At 35.8% G+C, this 19367-nt stretch overlaps 1 protein-coding gene across 4 annotated transcripts in view; it reads left to right on the forward strand.

Annotated features, from left to right (window-relative positions):
* The window catches only part of LOC136026833 (solute carrier family 7 member 14-like), a 334289-nt gene that overhangs the window by 199947 nt on the left and 114975 nt on the right, over positions 1-19367 (forward strand). For all 4 annotated transcript variants that reach the window (XM_065703537.1, XM_065703540.1, XM_065703539.1 and 1 more), the window contains exon 5: positions 14566-14876. In XM_065703537.1, coding sequence (XP_065559609.1) covers positions 14566-14876 — 311 coding nt within the window. The remainder of the gene's footprint in view (positions 1-14565; positions 14877-19367) is intronic.

Here is a 19367-nt window from a genome sequence, read left to right on the forward strand (position 1 = left end):
AGGTACTCGGGCAGTGGTAAATTGGCTGCAGATACCCCAGAGGTGGTCAAAGGGATAGGGAAGTGCTGTTATCTAAAAGACCCATACTTCTCACGATTAGGTGTTACAACAAATTGAAAACACTTTAGAATAAAGTCAGTACGAACTCACTGCTTAATTGAGCCTCTAAATAATGAGTTAAATAATAAATGTTATTCACATATAACTAAAAGTTAATTCCTTGCTAGAAAAAGTGTGATAAAATTACATTCAAATTTGCCTAAATAATTTGAAATGAACTATAGCTGACTTAACTGTAATAAAGCCGGATACCCTAAACTATCAACCAAATTTGGTGAACGGATTTTTTTTAAATAATTAAACAATACAATATTTCACTGCTAAAATATAGCACACAACAAACAAGTGCAACTATAATTGTGAGAAGAAAATTTTTAAGTCAACACCGTAGATGTTAAATCCTTATGTAATGGTATTCAGTATGGCACATGGGGTTATAACCATAAATAATGACAATTTTTACGCTCTAGGCATTATGACCTTTCTATAATGAACGGTGTGTTGTGACCTTATGTAACGGGAATGTATACTTTATTCCCAATCATTTAAACTAGCTAATTTGAAATTTGAACATTTATGTCCTTAACTTTTCATATTTCTTTCTAGCCGATTAAGGGTTTGCGTCTATCGTCATAAACAAAAAGGTCTTTGAAGATGACTTTCCTTATAAGGGTATTTACCATACCTCACCATGAAATACCAATAATCATATGGCCCAATCACCAACAAAACTCCAATCAAAAATAGATTACACAGAACTTATTCAAAGAAATCGCTTTGTACAGGCTATATTCAACTTCGTCGAACGCAAACAAGAAACTAAATTGGAATTTAGATACGTCAATAGGGTGGTCAGCACCGAGATGTTTCGGCAGAATTTCGTGAACTTCGGCTTCATATAAACAAAACCGAAGAAGCTTTTTTTTTGATAATATAACAATGTGTGAGGAAATTTGGCAACGCCAAAGCGTAGTACTTACCCTTATCAAGTAGAATAAGTGAGTCATACATTTTTCAAGAACTACATAGGATTGAAATTTAACCCTGTCTATTTGCTGTCCAGAAGCCACCTTAATCCTGCTAAATTTACCAAGCATTTTAAGTCGTATAATTTTGCTCAGGTATCATCAGATGTGGAGGGTAGCTTTAAAATCCAACCTTTTTACGGCAGTGTTGAAAGCACTCACGACCCCCCTCCTCCCGTTTGTCGGGTTCCAGTCGATTTCCAGTCTTATCCTCCTGCATTTTCGGCCCAATAATTAATAAACCCTTCCCAATTATATACTCCCCCCTTACCCCTTGTTACCTCCTCCCCCTTACCCCTTGTTACCTCTTCCCCCTCTCCGCATAAAGAAGTCTCATTTCCTTCCCCCTTACAGTTTGCTGCCCCATACCCCCTTAATCTGCCGCAAACCAGCAATTTCTTGACGAGCATGAATCAATATTACCACTAAGCCCCCTTTTTTCAGCACTTTACGAAATCCCACCCCCAGCCCTTTCGTTTTATCCCTCGTGCCTACCCTGTCAACATGACTCAGGTCTGAGACTTTTTGTATTCAATAATTGTCTTGTAATAAATCCTAATTGTTCTCCTCGTGCTTCTTCCATATCCTTGCCCGTCCTCTACCTCCTAATCCCCAAGTCAAATCCTTCTATTACTCTAATAACTTATCTATCAATGTTGACTCTAATAGTTTTCCCAAAAAAGTCAAATCTGCTCCCTCAGTCCCTTGTTCTGACTACATTAATCTTGCCCCCGCTAAGAATCCCACCACGCCCCCTGTACCCAATTGTAATTTAAAAAAAGCTAAGTGTAAAAATGGTACCTTTGTAGGTCGTTTTAAATTTCTCACACTTTTGTTAAGCAATGCTGAAAGTCATAACTTTGAAAAAACTTAATGAATTATACTCCTTTTCTAAAATATATAGATCAGATACAATCGCTATTACTGAAGTACACGCTCAAAATTCACACATTTTAAAAATGAACAATTTCTCCCAGTTTATTAAACTAGACCCAAAACCCACCCTCTGGGTAAGAAATGGGGTGGAATTCTTTTCTTTGTTTGAAATTATTTTTATCCTTCAGAAATGTCAGTTCCTTGTTTAGCTCCCTTTGATGAAATTTTGTGGGTTTGGGTTTGACCTAAGGTCACACCGCGTCCTTTCAATTTGATTGTCCTGTGTTTTTTTTACTACTCTCCTGGGCAGAGAGCGGCTGACAAAATTAATTTTATTGAAAAATTGCATGGCAGTGCTGACTATGTACTATCTAAACATCCAAGTGCAGGAATTTTCCTCTTAGGTGATATGAATTAAAACCTGAATCTACGTGTAATACTTTTAGTCTAAAACAGATTGTAAAAGTCCCCACTACCAAAGCCAATTCTACTCTTGATTTAATATGCACCAATATGTTAAATTTCTACAAACCCGTCACCATTCTCCCCTCTCGGGGGTAGTTACCAATTTAGCCTGCTCCTATCCCCACTAGCTACAGATAAACATTCCTTTACTATTACTGAAACCGTCTTTAGACCCCTAATTGACTCAAAACTCTACAATTTTGGCTCTTGGATCACTAGTGAAAATTGGTCTCCTGTGTACCAAACAAATGTTGTCGACTACAAGAATTTGTCCCTCTAAAATATACTGAGGAGTAATTATGAAACCCATTTTCCGGTGAAAAAAATTAAAACACGCTCTACCGATAAACCTTACATTACTGTGACTTTCAAAAAACTAATAAGGAAAAAAATCCATTTGTTCAAGCAAGGACATATCATACAGGCTAATAATCTAAGAAAGTTCTTGAAGAGAAAAGTAAGAAAGGCAGCTTCGGAGCATTACAATAGTAAAGTTAACAATCTGTATTCTAACAAGCCCAAACAATGGTATAGGAAAGTTAAAGAGATTTGCGGAAAAAACCCTGTTGATATTAATTTTCATCTCCCTGAGCCCCCTCATTAGATAGCCAACGATTTGAACCTGTATTTTGCGTCCATTGTACAAAGTTTCTCCCTTTTACTTGCTCATGTCAAACTATTCCTTCCTCCACCTCTTTCCCCCAAATTTCTCCCCCTGATGTTATAAATAAAATCCGAAAGCTAAAAAATCAAGTACTTGCCTATTAGATATCCCGATTGACATGATTAAAGCCTTTTTAGACACAATTGCTGGACCTTTATCTGATATTTTTAACCAAATCAAAAAATTTGGTAAATTCCCAAGTTGCTGGAAACTAGATTTTATAGCACCCATTCCAAAGAAATCTTCCAATCTGACAGCATTCATTCAGTGAACATCTTAAACCGGATTTACTCTCACAAAGTTTTGATAAAACAAGAATGCATTCGAGGTAAATACTCCTACTTTGCGTCGGACCGTTCATTTGCTTGAACAGTAAATGAGCAAGGTTAATTTGCTGTCGAAATTTTTTTTGGATAGATTCAGATGCCAATATTACGCAAAGTGAGTAATTAAAAGAGTTTTATGTGGTAGTATATTTCTACAGTCTATTTTTTCTTGGAGTTCAATTACTATTTTGTATAATGGGAGGAAAGAGGAAGAAGGAAAAATCTGACGAGTTTTTTCTCACATCCAGTCCTATGGAAGGAATCTCATTGAAATCACTAGCTGATAGTTTGAGTCTAGTTTTACAGACTGTTAAAGATAATTCAACTACGTTAAATGAGCTGAATGTTAATTTTAAAGGATTAGGTCAAAGGATTTCTAAGATCGAAGAATCTGTATTGGAATCGAAATTGGAGGTGGAAGGTATTAAGCCTAAAGTGATCAGCCTTCAGGTAGAAACCAATGATTTGAAGAACCACATTTCTGTTCTGGTTGATGAAAATTCTCTTCTTAAATCACAGTTATCTAGCCTAAGGCATACAATGATGAAGCGGGAAAGGAAAAAGAAACTGATAAAAATATTCTAGTATTGACCGTGACAGCGATTGATACTGTAAACGCTAAGGCGATTTTCGATAGTATAATTTCGTCATGCCTTGGAATCCATGAGGTACCCATATACACGATAGCTGATGTTAAGCCTGAAAAACGCTAATAAAGGTTACCATGGAGAACAGGGAGCTGAAAGTGGCAGTTCTAAAACAGGCTCGAAATCCTTGTGGAAAAACTATCATGGGCAATCAGAATGTTTTTCTATCCGATGATTCTCCCCCATCTGTTCGAGAAGTTCGAAAAAAACTTTTAGCTATCCGAACCAGTATTCCTGAAAAAAAACAGGTTTTGAAACTTGGATTGTGAGATCCATACCACCATCTCTATGCATTCGTCGCCTTAAGGAAGGGCCAGTAGAAATGGTTTTGTTTGATGAAATCCCACCAGATATTAGTAGCCTGATTCAAACACAACGACAGCGAAGGCAAGGAAATGGCCGGGGCAATTCTATGGACTGGATTACATGACTGAATATTTTTTTTTCTTTTTTTGTTTAGTGAGTTTTTGGAAGCCCGGACACTTTTTGTGTTTTGATAAGAAAAAAGTATTGCTTGAATTATTTGTTGAGTTAGTTTGGTCCGATGCAATAAAAATAGTAACATTGACTTATATAATGTTATCTTCTGATACAACAAATATTGTGTCTTTTTTATTGTATTGCTATTTGTTTTTTTTGCACCAACAGTATAGTACTAGAACAAACCCATTTACTGTGTGTTTTAGTGCTTTTACTTTTCAATGGGAGAGGCATGGAGGAGGAGTACTCCTTAGCGTGAGGTTAATGTATGATAATGGTTTAGGACCTAAACCATGGATGTGCCTGTTTTTATTGCATAACAAATGAAATCTTGGCGTAATGTTTGAAACTGCTGGATGTAAGACCTCTTCATCATTTTTTATCGCTGAACGATATTGAGATTTAACGTGTGTTAAAGCTGAGAAAGTAACTTCACATAAATAGGTGGTGTTGAATGGCAGAAGTACATTTAACGCCATATCGGCGATTGCGGAAATTCAGTTCTAAGGGCTTTTTTGGATTTGTAGTTTTAAGTTTTAGTCACACGAAAGCTTAGCAAATTCCTCTTGAGCTTGAAGTGGCAGATGATCAATCTCACTTAAGCAAATCCAAAACGGCTTTTGAATTCAACTTTTTTTTTTGTAAATCCATATTTAATATAAAATATATCTGGAACTGTATTTCTAGCGCTTTTAAGTGATCTAAAATAGTTTTTGCAATAAAAGTTTTACAATGAATTTTCTCAATTACAAAATTGTCGACACTGGAAAATATTTCGAACGAATTTTTGTCGACCCTACTTTTCCAAATGCTGATCTTTTTAATAAAATTAAATAAAAAAAAAACAAGTTTTTTGAAATAAAAGTAAGGAGCGACATTAAAACTAAAAATGAACAGAAATTACTCCGTATATGAATGGGACTTTCCCTCCTCGACACCCCGCTCCTTGCGCTAAAGTTTGATTCTTTCTCGCAATTCTACTTTTTAAAACAATAAAAAACTTTAGCGTAAAGAGCGGGGTGCCGAGGAAGAAAAGCCCCTTTCATATACGGAGTAATTTCTGTTCGTTTTAAGTTTTAATATTGCTCCTTACTTTCATTTCAAAAAACTTGCTGTTTTATTTAATTTCTGAAAGTTTTGAATTAGTGCATGTCTGATTTTGGCTCTCCGTACATAAATTATTAAAATAAAATTTGCATATTAATTCTTTTTTTGGCTAAATGGCTTTCTCTTAGTTTTGATCGGACGCTTTTGAGAAATAAGGTGTGGGGAAGGAGGCCTAGTTGCCCTCCAATTTTTTGGTTACTTGCAACTGGAACTTTTAATTTTTAATGAACGTTTTTATTAGCAAAAATATACGTAACTTAAGAATTAACTTACGTAACAAACTTTTATATTCTTATATTTTTCATTATATATATGAGGGGGTTTGTCCCCTCGTTAATACCTCGCTCTTCACACTAAATCTTAAGTTTTGTCCCAATTCTTTAAGAATGACCCCTGAATCAGAAAGGCCGTAGAATAAATAGTTGAAATTACTAAAAATAATTTAGCATAAAGAGAGAAGTATTTATCTCCTCCTAAATACCTCGCTCTTTATGCTAAAGTATTTTTAGAACCCCTCATATACGTAATAATCTCTGTTCGTTTTAAGTTTTAACGCTTCTCCTTACGTTCAAATGAAAAAACTTTTCATGTTTATATTCTCATTGGTTCTTTTTTAATAGTAATACTAGAAAATCCTGCGCCCTTTTCATTGAATTTCTCTTCCCCCGTGAAATATTCTTCCAAGGAAAGAGCCTCCCATATAACCCCCTCCCCTGAACCCCACACCCAAACAAAAAAATCCCCCTGAAAACGTCGGTACAATTCCCAATAACCATTACTGTATGTAAACATTGGTCAAAGTTTGTAATGTGGAGCCCCTCCCCCAGGGACTGTGGGGGTTAAGTCATCCCCAAAGACATAGTTCTTATGGTTTTCGACTATGCGGAACAAAATTTCTATCTCAAAATTTTGATCCGTTGACTTTGGGAAAAATGAGTGTGGGAGGGGGACTAGGTGCCCTCCAATTTTTTTGGTCACTTACAAAGAGCACTAAAACTTTTCATTTTCGTTAGAATGAGCCCTTTTGCAACACTCTAGGACTACTTGGTCGATACGATGACCCCTGGAAAAAAAAAACAAACAAATAAACACGCACCCGTGATTTGTCTTCTGGCAAAAAATACGATATCTCACATTTTTGTAGATTGAACCTTGGAATTTCTTCTATAGGGTCTTCTGATACGCTGAATGTGATGGTGTGATTTTCGTTAAGATTCTATGACTTTTAGGGGGTGTTTTCCCCTATTTTCCAAAATAAGGCAAATTTTCTCAGGCCCGTAACTTTTGATGACAAAGACTAAATTTGATAAGACTTGTATATTTAAAATCAGCATAAAAATCTGATTCTTTTGATATGTCTCTTAGCATCGAAATTCCTTTTTTTAGAGTTTCGTTTACTATTGAACCGGGTCGCTCCTTACTACAGTTCGTTACCACGAACTGTTTGAAACTTTCAATTTTATCGTTTGAAGTAAATATATCGCAATTTTTACCTTAAAGAGACAAGTTAAGAACGTTTAATTTCGCAAAAATATCTGACAAATAACACAGCCTGGATAGCCACAAGTCATTTTGAAAAAAAGCGGCACATTCACATTTTCGTTCAGTTAAAAATATTTCGATCTCATCCTTTAGTAAAAATAATCTTTTTAAACTTTGACCTCTTGACAACCATCTTACTTCTGCATGTAATAATAAAGTTGTATAGTTGGAATCTGTATCCTTACAGATATTTGAAAATAAGCGACTGTTAAGGGCATGGCTCTTAATAAAATGTATGACTTTAACAGCATCCTGAAGCACATCGTTCAATTCTGGTGTTAATTTTTTTGCTGCAAGAGCCTGTCCTGTGGTGGCGCAGTGGGTTTGACCTGAGCTTGCTAATACGGGACCCAGAGATCGAATCATGCTGCAACAATACACTGCAGGGCCGACGCAGGGACCTTAGTAGTCAAGAAGCGGCGTTAATCTGATACAAATACAAATACTGCAAGAGCCTCTCGGTGAATAAGGCAATGAGTAAAAGTTATATGATCATAATGAACAGCTTGAAAAAATGATTTAAAACCAATATTTTTGCCCGTCATCGCTCTTGCACCATCTGTTTTTGGTTTCGGTTTTCGGTTTCTGATTATTTCCGGTTTTAAGTGATTGACAAAAATAAATATACATTTTTTTAAAATTTCTATAACATCTTCTATTTTATAGTAAATTATACAAGATACTATAATGATCGGAATAGAAACGTCGAACCCCAAATGGGGTCACGACCCATAGTTTAAGAAGCCCTGGTTTAGGTGATATTATTATTATGTTTATGAATGAATGGTTTATATTACCAGTGCTGATTATTTGTTTATTTCTTAGTTTTTCCTTGTTTCTTTTTTCTTCTCTTTCCCTGCATTTTCTTATTTATTCTTACCTTGATTTTATTATCATTATTTATCCATACCTTGATTATATTATTTTTTACTCTTCTTTCCTTGTATTTTTTTTCCTGATACCTCTGGTCAGGTGGGCTTGGTCGTGGGGCGGAATTGCCATCCACCATGAGTAGTGGTCAGGCTGGTATCAACTCTTTGGGGGATCGTTTACTTGATTTACAAAATAATCCTTTAGATATTGAAAATATTATTAATAATTCAATTGGAAGTAAAAATCAGATGAATAATGATTCCAATTCGGCTCTTAAAAGTAAGTATCTTTCACAATTAAATTGTTCTGCCTCCTCTAAACGAGATGATATTTTCTCTGTGTTTCATCTTAACATTCAGGGACTCTGCTCGTCTTTTGATAAGCTGAAACGGATCGTTAGTGATGAAACTCCTGATGTTATAGGATTGTGTGAAACTTTCCTTGATTCAAAAAGGATATCCTTCTAGATATTCCAGGATATAGGATGGAGAGGCTGAATAGGAAAGAGATGGCGAGAGGTGGCCTTTTGCCTTATATTGCTGATCGTCTTGCATATAATGTCCGAAATGATTTGAGCAGAAATAAGGAAGGAATCTTTGAATCCCTATTTATTGAGATTAAATCAATGCGTAAGTATTTATTTGTGGGTTTGGTTTAAAGGTCCCCCAGTGGATCTATTACTTCGTTCTTGATAATTCTGGATAAGTTTTGGACTCAGTCCAAAAACATCCCTATGAACTAATCCTTATGGGTGATTTTAACCTCAACCTGCTGGATCAAAATTCTGCTTCAACTATTGATTTTTTGTCAATGATGCTCTCTTCGGGAACTCTACCTTCAGTTTGTATACCAACCCAAGTTACAGAAACACAAGCGTCTTTTATCGATAATATTTTCGTCACTAGATGTCTTAGATAATTTGGTGCTGGTTAGTGATATTTCTGGTCATTTTTTCGCTATTTCCCGATATAAGAGTGCTGATCAAGTGCAGCGTATAGCATCACCATCTAGTCTCCCATTTTTCCATTATGGTGATACTGAGCTAAGTCTACTTAATTCTCGTCTGGCTGATGTACCATGGGGTAGTTTGGTTTCTGATTCAGATTTTAACCACTCTTTTGATTCCTTTTATGATTTAGTTGAAGAAGGAATCCTTGAAATTTGCAATCGGTGTCCAGCGCCCCATAATTCGAAAAGGATAGCACCACTGAATCCATGGATGACTCCAGGTCTCCATAAAATCTGGAAAAGGAAAAATTATTTGCGGAAGGTTTACATGGCTTCACCATCTTTAGCTCATCATGAACGATTCAAGGCCTATAGGAATATTATAATTCTCTGTGTCGGAAGGCAAAGTCTCAGTATTATCATAGGAAATTTTCTGAATGTGGGAAGGATGTAAGGAAGACATGGTATTTAATTAATTCAGTTCTTAGACCTACTCCCCCTCTGCCTTCAGTTCCATCAATGCTGAAAATCGATGGTAAAACCGTTCAAGGAGATGTAGATGTTCAGCTAGAGCTAACCTCTTATTTTCCTAATATAGGAAAGGTAACTGCTTCCTCTGCAAGCTCTACAACTTCTCGTTGCGATTTCAGAGCCTTTCTTGGACCCTCATGTTTGCAGTAGATGGTCTTGAATTCTGTTTCTGAATTTGAGGTAGCTCGTATCGTGAATGCTCTTAAAGGATCATCCTCTTCAGGACCAGACAAAATTCCTACAAGGGTTATCTGTGCTATTCTGCCTGCTATTCTGTCACCACTGACTAAGCTCGTCAATCTGTCTTTCGAGAAAGGTGTTTCGAGAAAGGTGTTTTTCCTGAATCTCTCAAGTTTTTCCTGAATTTTCCCGAATCGCTAAGGTTATAGTACTCTATAAAGGAGGTTCTCGGAGTAATCCTGCTAATTATGGGCCAATTTCTCTCCTATCTGTTCTCAGTAAAATTTTTGAGAAGGCTATGCTATCCAGGCTTCTTAGCTTTCTGGATGCAAAAGATTTTTTGCATGATTTCCAGCTTGGATTCCGAGCGAGTCACTCTACGGAGCATGCCTGCGCAGCTTTATCGAATTTCATTCATTCGGCAATAGATTCTGGTCATATCCCGGCAGCTCAATTTTTGGATGTTCGTAAAGCTTTTGATTCCTTGACTCATCCGATTCTTCTTTGGAAACTATCACATATAAGATCAAACGCTTTTTCTTGATTTGATTCATATCTTTCTGGTAGGCTTATTTCAATCAATCCTCTTTTCTGGAGCCCTTCTGAAGTATATTATGGCGTCCCGCAGGGATCTGTTCTTGGTCCCATTTTATTTTTGATTTATGTATTTAGGTTGTTTAATTTGATTATTTCGGCTGTAAAAAACACCAGGCCTCTGGCATGTTGCAAGCTGTGTCAGCCTGATGCTCAGTCGTGTTCCAATACTTCTTCTAATGAAAATTTTCTTGTTTCTTTTGCTGATGATACCACTCTTGGGACCCTTGGAGAGACGGAATGTGATATCAAGTCTAACCTTGTGGCATTATTTGAGAGAATTATGTCATGGTTTAATGCCAATTACTTGGTGTTGAATGTTGGTAAATCACATTTTCTTATTTTTTCTCGAATTGGTATAGCTTTCCCTCAACTTACAAACCTTCAGGTGTCACAAGGTTTCTTGTGTAGACTAGAGAATCGGGTGATCTGGTTTCTTGGTATCCTGCTTGATGAGAACCTTTCGTTCAGAAACCATGTAGCCATGATTAGGGTTAAGGTCTCACGGAGTTTGGGTATCATTCGAAAACTTAGATACACCTTTCCTGGATCTTTTCTGAAACTTCTTTTTTTCTTTCTTTTCCAGTCATATATTTCTCATCGCCCTATTGTATGGATGTCTACTTTTCCGTCTACGCTGCGATCACTTTCCGTCATGTATGATAAAGCACGGCGTCTGGTTATGGACACCAACCGTTCTTCACCAACACAGCTCTTAAGTCTACGGTTTATTTACATTACTTATTGTGCTTCTTTTATCTTTGCTCAACTTCACGGCAATCTTCCAAAATCTCTTCGGAAAACTTTTATGTTTATTTCTGATTCAGCTCCATATAGCATTCGTTCTTCAAATAATATCTACATTCCGCCTACCCCTACTATTTGATCAGATTTCAATCCCCACATTGCTTGTCAACAGATCTGGAATTCACTACCTTCTTCAGTGCAGAAATGCCACTCGTTTGGGACTTTTAAAAGGATTCTTAAGGATCATTTAATAAGGAATCAAATAGATTAATTTTTTTTCCTCTGAGGAGCTGATGGCCCCTGTGTTTTGTTAGTGGTGTGGTTTTCCTCTCTGCACTTTGCTCCCAGGCCTCAGGTATGTTCTCTATGTGGTTTTTTTTCTCCTTCTAGTTGTTGCTTATATTGTATACCCCATAAATATATTGCCTGTAATTGCCTATATTGAATTTATTGCTTGTATAATATTTTTTTCTTATCCCCCTTGTATCCCTGGCCATGGAGCCTTTGGAGGGGAATTATGTGTAAAGTAATTTGATTTTGAATTGTATTTTGAAGTATCTTCTATTTAATATTAATAAACCTCTCTCTCTCTCTCTCTCTCTCTCTCTCTCTCTCTCTCTCTCTCTTTCTCTCTCTCTCTCTCTCTCTCTCTCTCCTCTCTCTCTCTCTCTCTCTTTGACTATAACCAGCATGCGTCCTATCACACTCACTCCTGTTTTTCTAAGCTTTACGAAGGGTTCCCTTGTGACTGGCTTAGGATTAAAATTATACCACGCATTGATATCCGACAGTTTGATAATTTAAGGGAAACCTCCACCACCCATTACTTTGTACTCTTGATTCATACCATCCTAAGTGAAAACCAAATGTTTAGCTAAACCTCGTTTTAGTCGATTTCAAAAAAGCGTTTAACTTAGTTGACCAAAATATCCTAATTTGCTTACTCCGGGGTAATTTTGAAATTGACCTACTATTAGTAAATGTTCTTATATCGTTCCTTTCAAATAGATCACAAGTTGTAAAATACAAAAATATTTACTCTAACCCCCTCCCTAGGTACTGTGGAATACCTCAAGGAACCTTATTGGGACCACTCTTATTTTTTGTCATGATTAACGAAATTAGCCAGGAAATCTCCCAAAGATGGAAATATGTGGATGACTTGTTTTTACTTGAAGTATGTCATAGGAATATTAAAAGTGACCCCGTTGAAATCCTAACCCAATGTTCGGATGAATCTAAGAATCCAATTATGACAGTAAATTTCACTAAATCACATATAATGATGATCCCACCCGAAAAGCTAGTGAAACATGTTAAACTCCTTGGTGTCACAATTTCTAATGATCTTAAGTCGGACACACATGTTTCCAACATTGTTAAGCAAGCAAATGTTTCACTATCCATGTTTAAGCTACTAAATGAATTTAGTTGTCCTAAGATACATTCCCTCCGTGTTTACTTGTCCTTTGTCAGGCCGTTATTGGAATATGCAGATCTGGCATTCGTAACTTTCAAGTGAACTTAGTGACAAAATTGAGTCGGTCCAAAAGCGTTCGCTCAGGATCATTTGCAAAGTAGGCAAAATTCCATGCTCCTTCCTCCTTAAAACTGCACGCATTACCAACTCAAAAGAAAGGAGGGAAAAAATTTACTTGCTTTTCGCTAAATTAGTCATTTCCAATCTCCGTACTGAGGACCTACTCCCTGAATTTCACAATACCATTAGACCCCGACTCCCCCGGTCAGCTTTATTAGCAATCCGAACTTACTCTCCGATCCATGCTGTTACAGACAGGTTTCGTGAAAGTTTATTCTGGAGCACCTTAATAATAATTCGTGATTATTGCCTTGCCAAAATCCCCTTTTCCTCTATTGCAGTTTTTATTTTTGATTTATTGTAATGTTTTTGTAATTTAATTGTCAAGTTTACTGATTTGTCCTTTATCTTTGGTGATTTTGCCTTTTTAATTTTTTTTAATTTTAAGTGTTTGACTTATATGTACTGATTTGAATTTTTTTTCTTAACTTTTACTGACATATAAAGCGAATTCGGCTCTATAGACCGTGTGATAGCCTTTTGAAAATAAATCTTATCTTATAAACCTAGATATAAAAAGGTATACCCGACTGTCACCATGATCGTTATTTATAAAAGCAGCTCCGATATACTCTGATTATTATATGTTGAGACATTAGATCGGATGGACCATTCGGCCGAAACGGGCTGTTAAAGAACCGAAATTTTGAACACATCTTCTTCATGAATGAACCTTTAGATTTGATAGATGTAAGCTAAATTACCTCTGGGGATCCCTGGCTGTGTTGCCAGAAGATAATCGTACTTTTACGAGGGTACTAAAGCTAAGTGATGCTTATACTTGACTTTAAACCATTTTGTCTAAGTCATGTAGACTTTTTGGTATTTTTATCTAAAAACTCCTGCCAACAAATCTGTTTTTATTGTCTCCTAAACGATTTGACTTTTACATCAAACGAGGTGTTTACACAGATGACATGACATGTCATATACGCTTGCTAAAGTTTTTTTATCATAGTTTTTACCGCATATTTCAGAAAAGTCACACCACAAACAAACCACTTTTGTTTATATCTAACGTAGAAAACATCACAAACAAACCACAACAGTTACATAGAAACGATGCCGTAAAGTACCCTTTATGCCATGTAGTCGGAATCTAAATCTGCCTTCCTACTAGGGTTTGATATTGTTTGACTTTATTTCGTACATGCATAAACGTATTGGGTCTCAACTTGGCTCTTTTTTTTTTCTTTTTCCAAGTTTGTTCTTTAGATTATGCTCCTTTTTGATTTACGTATTTCAAAATTTGGCTTGTATTAGAAATATTTTAGAGGTTTTCCTGGCTTTTCAGCTTAAGAACCAAATTGTTGAATAGCGATTGAGGTGTTGTACAAAATTCGAGTTTTTAGTCAAAATATCCAATCAACAGTAGTTTTGGTCTATCAATTTTTTGAGCTTAGTCTTTCTAATAACATTTTGCATGGATAGAAAGGCATATTTGTATATATAGAAATTGAAAAAATAGGTAATGTTTAGTAGTTTACCTAACTGATCACATCCTGGTCCCTATCTTGTACACACCATTCAATTTATACGTGTCGTAATCTAGAATTCTATTAAAAGAATGTTTTTATGTTATATGTTGCTGTAATTTCTCTTAAATATTTAAATAAATGAACGTCAAGGTAAGTTATCAAATGATTTCTTACGGGGCTGGTGGCCTTCAATTCACTTTTAACTTTTAAAAACTGCTCTAGAACTTTCAATCTCTAATTAAACGAATCCCCTTCCAAAGTTTTTTCATTCAAGTGTGACATACAAAGTACCAGGGAAAAATATAATACATCGAAGTTTATACCTCTTAGTTTTGGCAATTCACTCTGGTGTTATAAGTTGATACATGGATATTTCAGATTTCTTTGACGCATCATACCTTAGTGTTTCATCTTTTTTTAAGGTACTGCTGCTTGTGCTTGTGCCGTCAGTGCCTCTCTAGATGCCCTCTCTGAGGGAGCGATAACTGACTCATTAAGGAATGTTTTCGGAAACTGGTTTGAGGGTCGTCCACCAGATATGCTTGCACTAGGAATAACAATGGTGCTTACTTTAATTATGGCAGCTGGTGCCAAGAAATCCATGGCTTTCACACATGTCCTAAACGCAATCAGTTTAACAACTTTAGTATTTATTATTGGGGCTGGTTTGTTTTTCATCGACAGTAACAATTGGGAAAATCATGGAGGTTTCATACCAAATGGCTGGAGTGGGGTAAGTTTTTATTTATACCAAATTTTTATATGTAGCGATATTTTTGTACTGATCTAGTTTCTTATTTCCGAGGCTTTGTCTCTCAACCAGCGTCCAGAATAAACTTTGATTTCATTGAAAGGCCCATTTTGTTCCTCTAGGAAGATTGGCATAGGCTAATAGGCTATATATATATATATATATATATATATATATATATATATATATATATATATATATATATATATATATATATATATATATATACATATATATATATATATATATATATATATATATACATATATATATATATATATATATATATATATATACATATATATACATATATATACATATATATATATATATATATATATATATATAATATAATATAATAATATATATATATAATATAATATAATATAATATAATAGCTAATAGGCTAATAGGCTAATCAGTTTACATATATACCTGTATACTGATCGGTGAAATATAAAATGAGTACAATATTTCTTGTGAATGTCTAATTTATGATGGGTCTACATTTTTCTTAGACCTAAGTAATGGTGAAAAGTTGTAAAAGTACCAAAGCGAAGTGCCAAATTTAACAGAATTTTCAATGAAAAATCGAGTGAAACTTAAAATAAACCGCAAACTGGAGTTTACGGTTTAACCCTTCTAATAGTAAAAGCATAATTTGGACGAAAAGTGTGTTTTGACACAAAAACTGGCAGTAATAGGGACTTTTGATTGAACTTCTTGCTTACCCATGCATAAATTTTGAGTCTCACTGGGACTTATAGTGAATCTTAGTTTATTTTTCTCTGGATGGGAGACAAAAACCACTTAGCCCCTTTACCCTCCCCATAAAACCTAATTTAAAATTTTCTTATCCCATTCTTCCATCTTCCTCTGTCCAACAGTACCTAAAATTTTCAACTCAGTCTCCCAAGCCGTTCCCAAGATATTGCAGAAATAGCATTTCTGTGAACGAGGTACATGCAGTGTCTTTCGATTTATTTCTTCCGCCCCCTCCGAATCAAAATTGAAGTTTGAGGACCCCCTCTCCAATACTCCCCCAAAATTCAAACCCTATTCCTTAAGCTATTCCCGAGGTACTGTAAATAATTTGGAAAACCAGATACACATATTTTTTTTTATTTACCGGGGCAAATCAAAAGAAATGATACCTGATAAATTATTTTGATTTATATTCGTTTTAGGATTCTTTTACTCCTCTATCATACAGTTTGTGGTAACGAACTGTAGTAAGGAGCGACCCAGCTCAATAGTAAACGAAACTCTATAAAACGAAATTTTGATACTAAAAGATACGTCAAAAGAATTGGATTTTCATAATGATTTTAAATATATAAGTTTCATCAAATTTAGTCTTTGTCATCAGAATTTACGAGCCTGAGAAAATTTGACTTATTTTGGAAGTTAGGAGAAAACACCCCCTAGAAGTAATAGAATCTTAACGAAAATCACACCATCGCATTCAGCGCATCAGAGAACCATTATTGCAAAAATTTCAAGCTCCTATCTAAAAAATGTGGAATTCACATTTTTTGCCAGAAGACAGATCACGGGTGCGTGTTTTTTTTTTTTTTTCAGGGGTCATCCTATCGACCAAGTGGTCCTAGAATGTCGCAAGAGGGCTCATTCTAATGGAAATGAAAAGTTCTAGTGCCCTTTTTAAGTGACCAAAAAAATTGGAGGGTATCTAGGCCCCCTCCCACGCTAATTTTTTACCCAAGGTCAACGGATCAAAATTTTGAGATAGCCATTTTGTTCAGAATAGTCATAAACCATAACAGCTATGTCTTTGGGGATGACTTACTCCCACACAGTCCCCGGGGGAGGGGCTGCAAGTTACAAACTTTGACCATTGTTTACATACAGTAATGGTTATTTTTTAGAGAGAGAGAGAAGTTTATTAATATTAAATAGAAGACAATATAAAATACAATTCAAAATCAAATTATAATACACATAATTCCCCTCCAAAGGCTCCATGGCCAGGGATACAAGGGGGATAAGAAAAAAAATTATTATACAAGCAATAAATCCAATATAGGCAATCACATATAGCAGTTTACAGGCAATATATTTATGGGGGATACAATATAAGCAACAACTAGAAGGAGAAAAAAAACGTAGAGAATATATCTGAGGCCTGGGAGCAAAGTGCAGAGAGGAAAACCACACACTACTAACAAAACACAGGGGCCATCAACTCCTCAGAGGAAAAAAAAATAATCTATTTGATTCTTTATTAAATGATCCTCAAGAATTCTTTTAAAAGTCCCAAACGAGTGGCATTTCTGCAATGAAGAAGGTAGAGAATTCCAGACCTGTTGACAAGCAATGTGGAGATTGAAATCTGATCGAATAGTAGGGGTAGGCGGAATTTAGATATTATTTGAAGAACGAAGGCTATATAGAGCTGAATCAAAAACAAATATAGAAGTTTTCCGAACAGATTTTGGAAGATTGCCGTGAAGTTGGTCAAAGACAAAAGAAGCATAAAAAATATTGTAAATAGACCGTAGACTTAAGAGCGGTGTTGGTGAAGAACAGTTGGTGTCCATAACCAGACGCCGTGCTTTATTATGCATGACGGAAAGTGACCGCAGCTTAGACGAAAAAGTAGACATCCATACAATGGGGCAATAAGAAACATATGACTGGAAAAGACAGAAAAAAAGAAGTTTCAGAATAGATCCTGGAAATGTGTATCTAAGTTTTCGAATGATACCCAAGCTCCGTGAGACCTTAACCCTAATCATAATGGGAATCTTATTGGGAAGTGTACAGACGTTTTCAGGGGGATTTTTTTGGTTTTGAGGGGGAGTTGAGGGGAGGGGGCTATGTGAGAATATTTTTCCTTGGAGGAATATGTCATTGGAGAAGAGAAATTCAATGAAAAGGGCGCAGGATTTTCTAGCATTACTATAAAAAGACAATGAAAAAATAAACATGAAAACGTTTTTCAATTGAAAGTAAGGTGTAGCATTAAAACTTAAAACGAAAAGAGATTATTACGCATATGAGGGGTTCTTCTCCTCCTAAATACCAGAAAAATACAGTAAAGTGATTTGTGCCATGTACGAGAATAATACCACTGCGGTTAAGGTAGGAAATGAGGCTAGCAACTGGTTGTGCATTAAATCAGGAGTTCAGCAGGGTTGTGTTCTATCCCCCTTTATATGGATCATTTTGATGGACTTCGTCTTAAGAAGCACAGGAAAGGCAATTGGAGACCACGGAATCAAATGGGGAGGAAAAACGCTCCTGGACTTAGATTATGCTGATGATTTAAGCATATTAGATGAAAGTGTGAGCAAAATGAATGAAGTTTTAGAGGTTTTACGAGTTCAGGGTGCTAAAATAGGCTTGAAAATTAATGTTAAGAAGACTAAGTCACTAAGGCTAGGAATAAGTGAAGATGAACAGGTGACATTAGGTAACGAAAAGATTGATCAGGTTGGGAGCTTTAGTTACCTTGGTAGTATTATTAGTAAAGATGGTGGGAGCAGTGAAGATGTTAAAGGTAGAATAGCTATGGCTCAAGGTGTTTTTTCACAGTTAAAAAACGTTTGGAAGAATAGAAAGATAAGTCTGCAAACCAAGATTAGAATATTGGAAGCTACAGGGATGACAGTGGTCAAATATGGTTCTGAAGCATGGGCACTCCGAAAAGCAGATGAAAATTTACTAGATGTTTTCCAGAGATATTGCCTACGGATTGTTCTGGGTACCCGGCTGACTGACCGTATTTCAAACAGTAGGCTGTACGAAAAATGTGGTTCAATCCCGCTTTCTAGGGCTATAATGAAAGAAAGGTTGAGATGGCTAGGCCACGTTCTACGAATGAAGGATGACAGATTACCGAAGATTGTCCTTTTTGGCCAACCGTCTGGGGCTACACGGAAAGCAGGTCGTCCTTGTCTGGGTTGGGAGGATGTCATAAATAAAGATTTAAAGGAAATGGGAACTTCCTGGGAGGGTGTAAAGAGGGATGCTTTAAATAGATTAGGGTGGAAGAGGAGCGTGCGTAGCGGTGTTGGCCTCAGGTGGCTTGGTGCTGCAGCGAGTTATTAGTAGTAGTAGTAGTAGTAAATACCTCGCTCTTTATACTAAAGTATCTTTAGTAATTTCAAATATTTATTCTACGGCCTTTCTGATTCAGGGGTCATTCTTAAAGAATTGGGACAAAACTTAAGCTTAGTGTAAAGAGCGAGGTATTAACGAGGGGAAAAACCCCCTCATATACATAATAAAAATATAAGAATATAGAAGTTTGTTATGTAAGTTAATTCTTAAGTTACGTATATTTTTACTAATAAAAATGTTCGTTAAAAATTAAAAGTTCTAGTTGCCTTTTTAAGTAACCAAAAAATCGGAGGGCAACTAGGCCTCCTCCCCCGCTCTTTTTTCTCAAAATCATTCGATCATAACTATGAAAAAGCCAATTAGCCAAAAAAATAAATATGCAAATTTCGT

Source organism: Artemia franciscana, chromosome 5 (assembly GCF_032884065.1).
Source record: "Artemia franciscana chromosome 5, ASM3288406v1, whole genome shotgun sequence".
NCBI lineage: Eukaryota > Metazoa > Arthropoda > Branchiopoda > Anostraca > Artemiidae > Artemia > Artemia franciscana.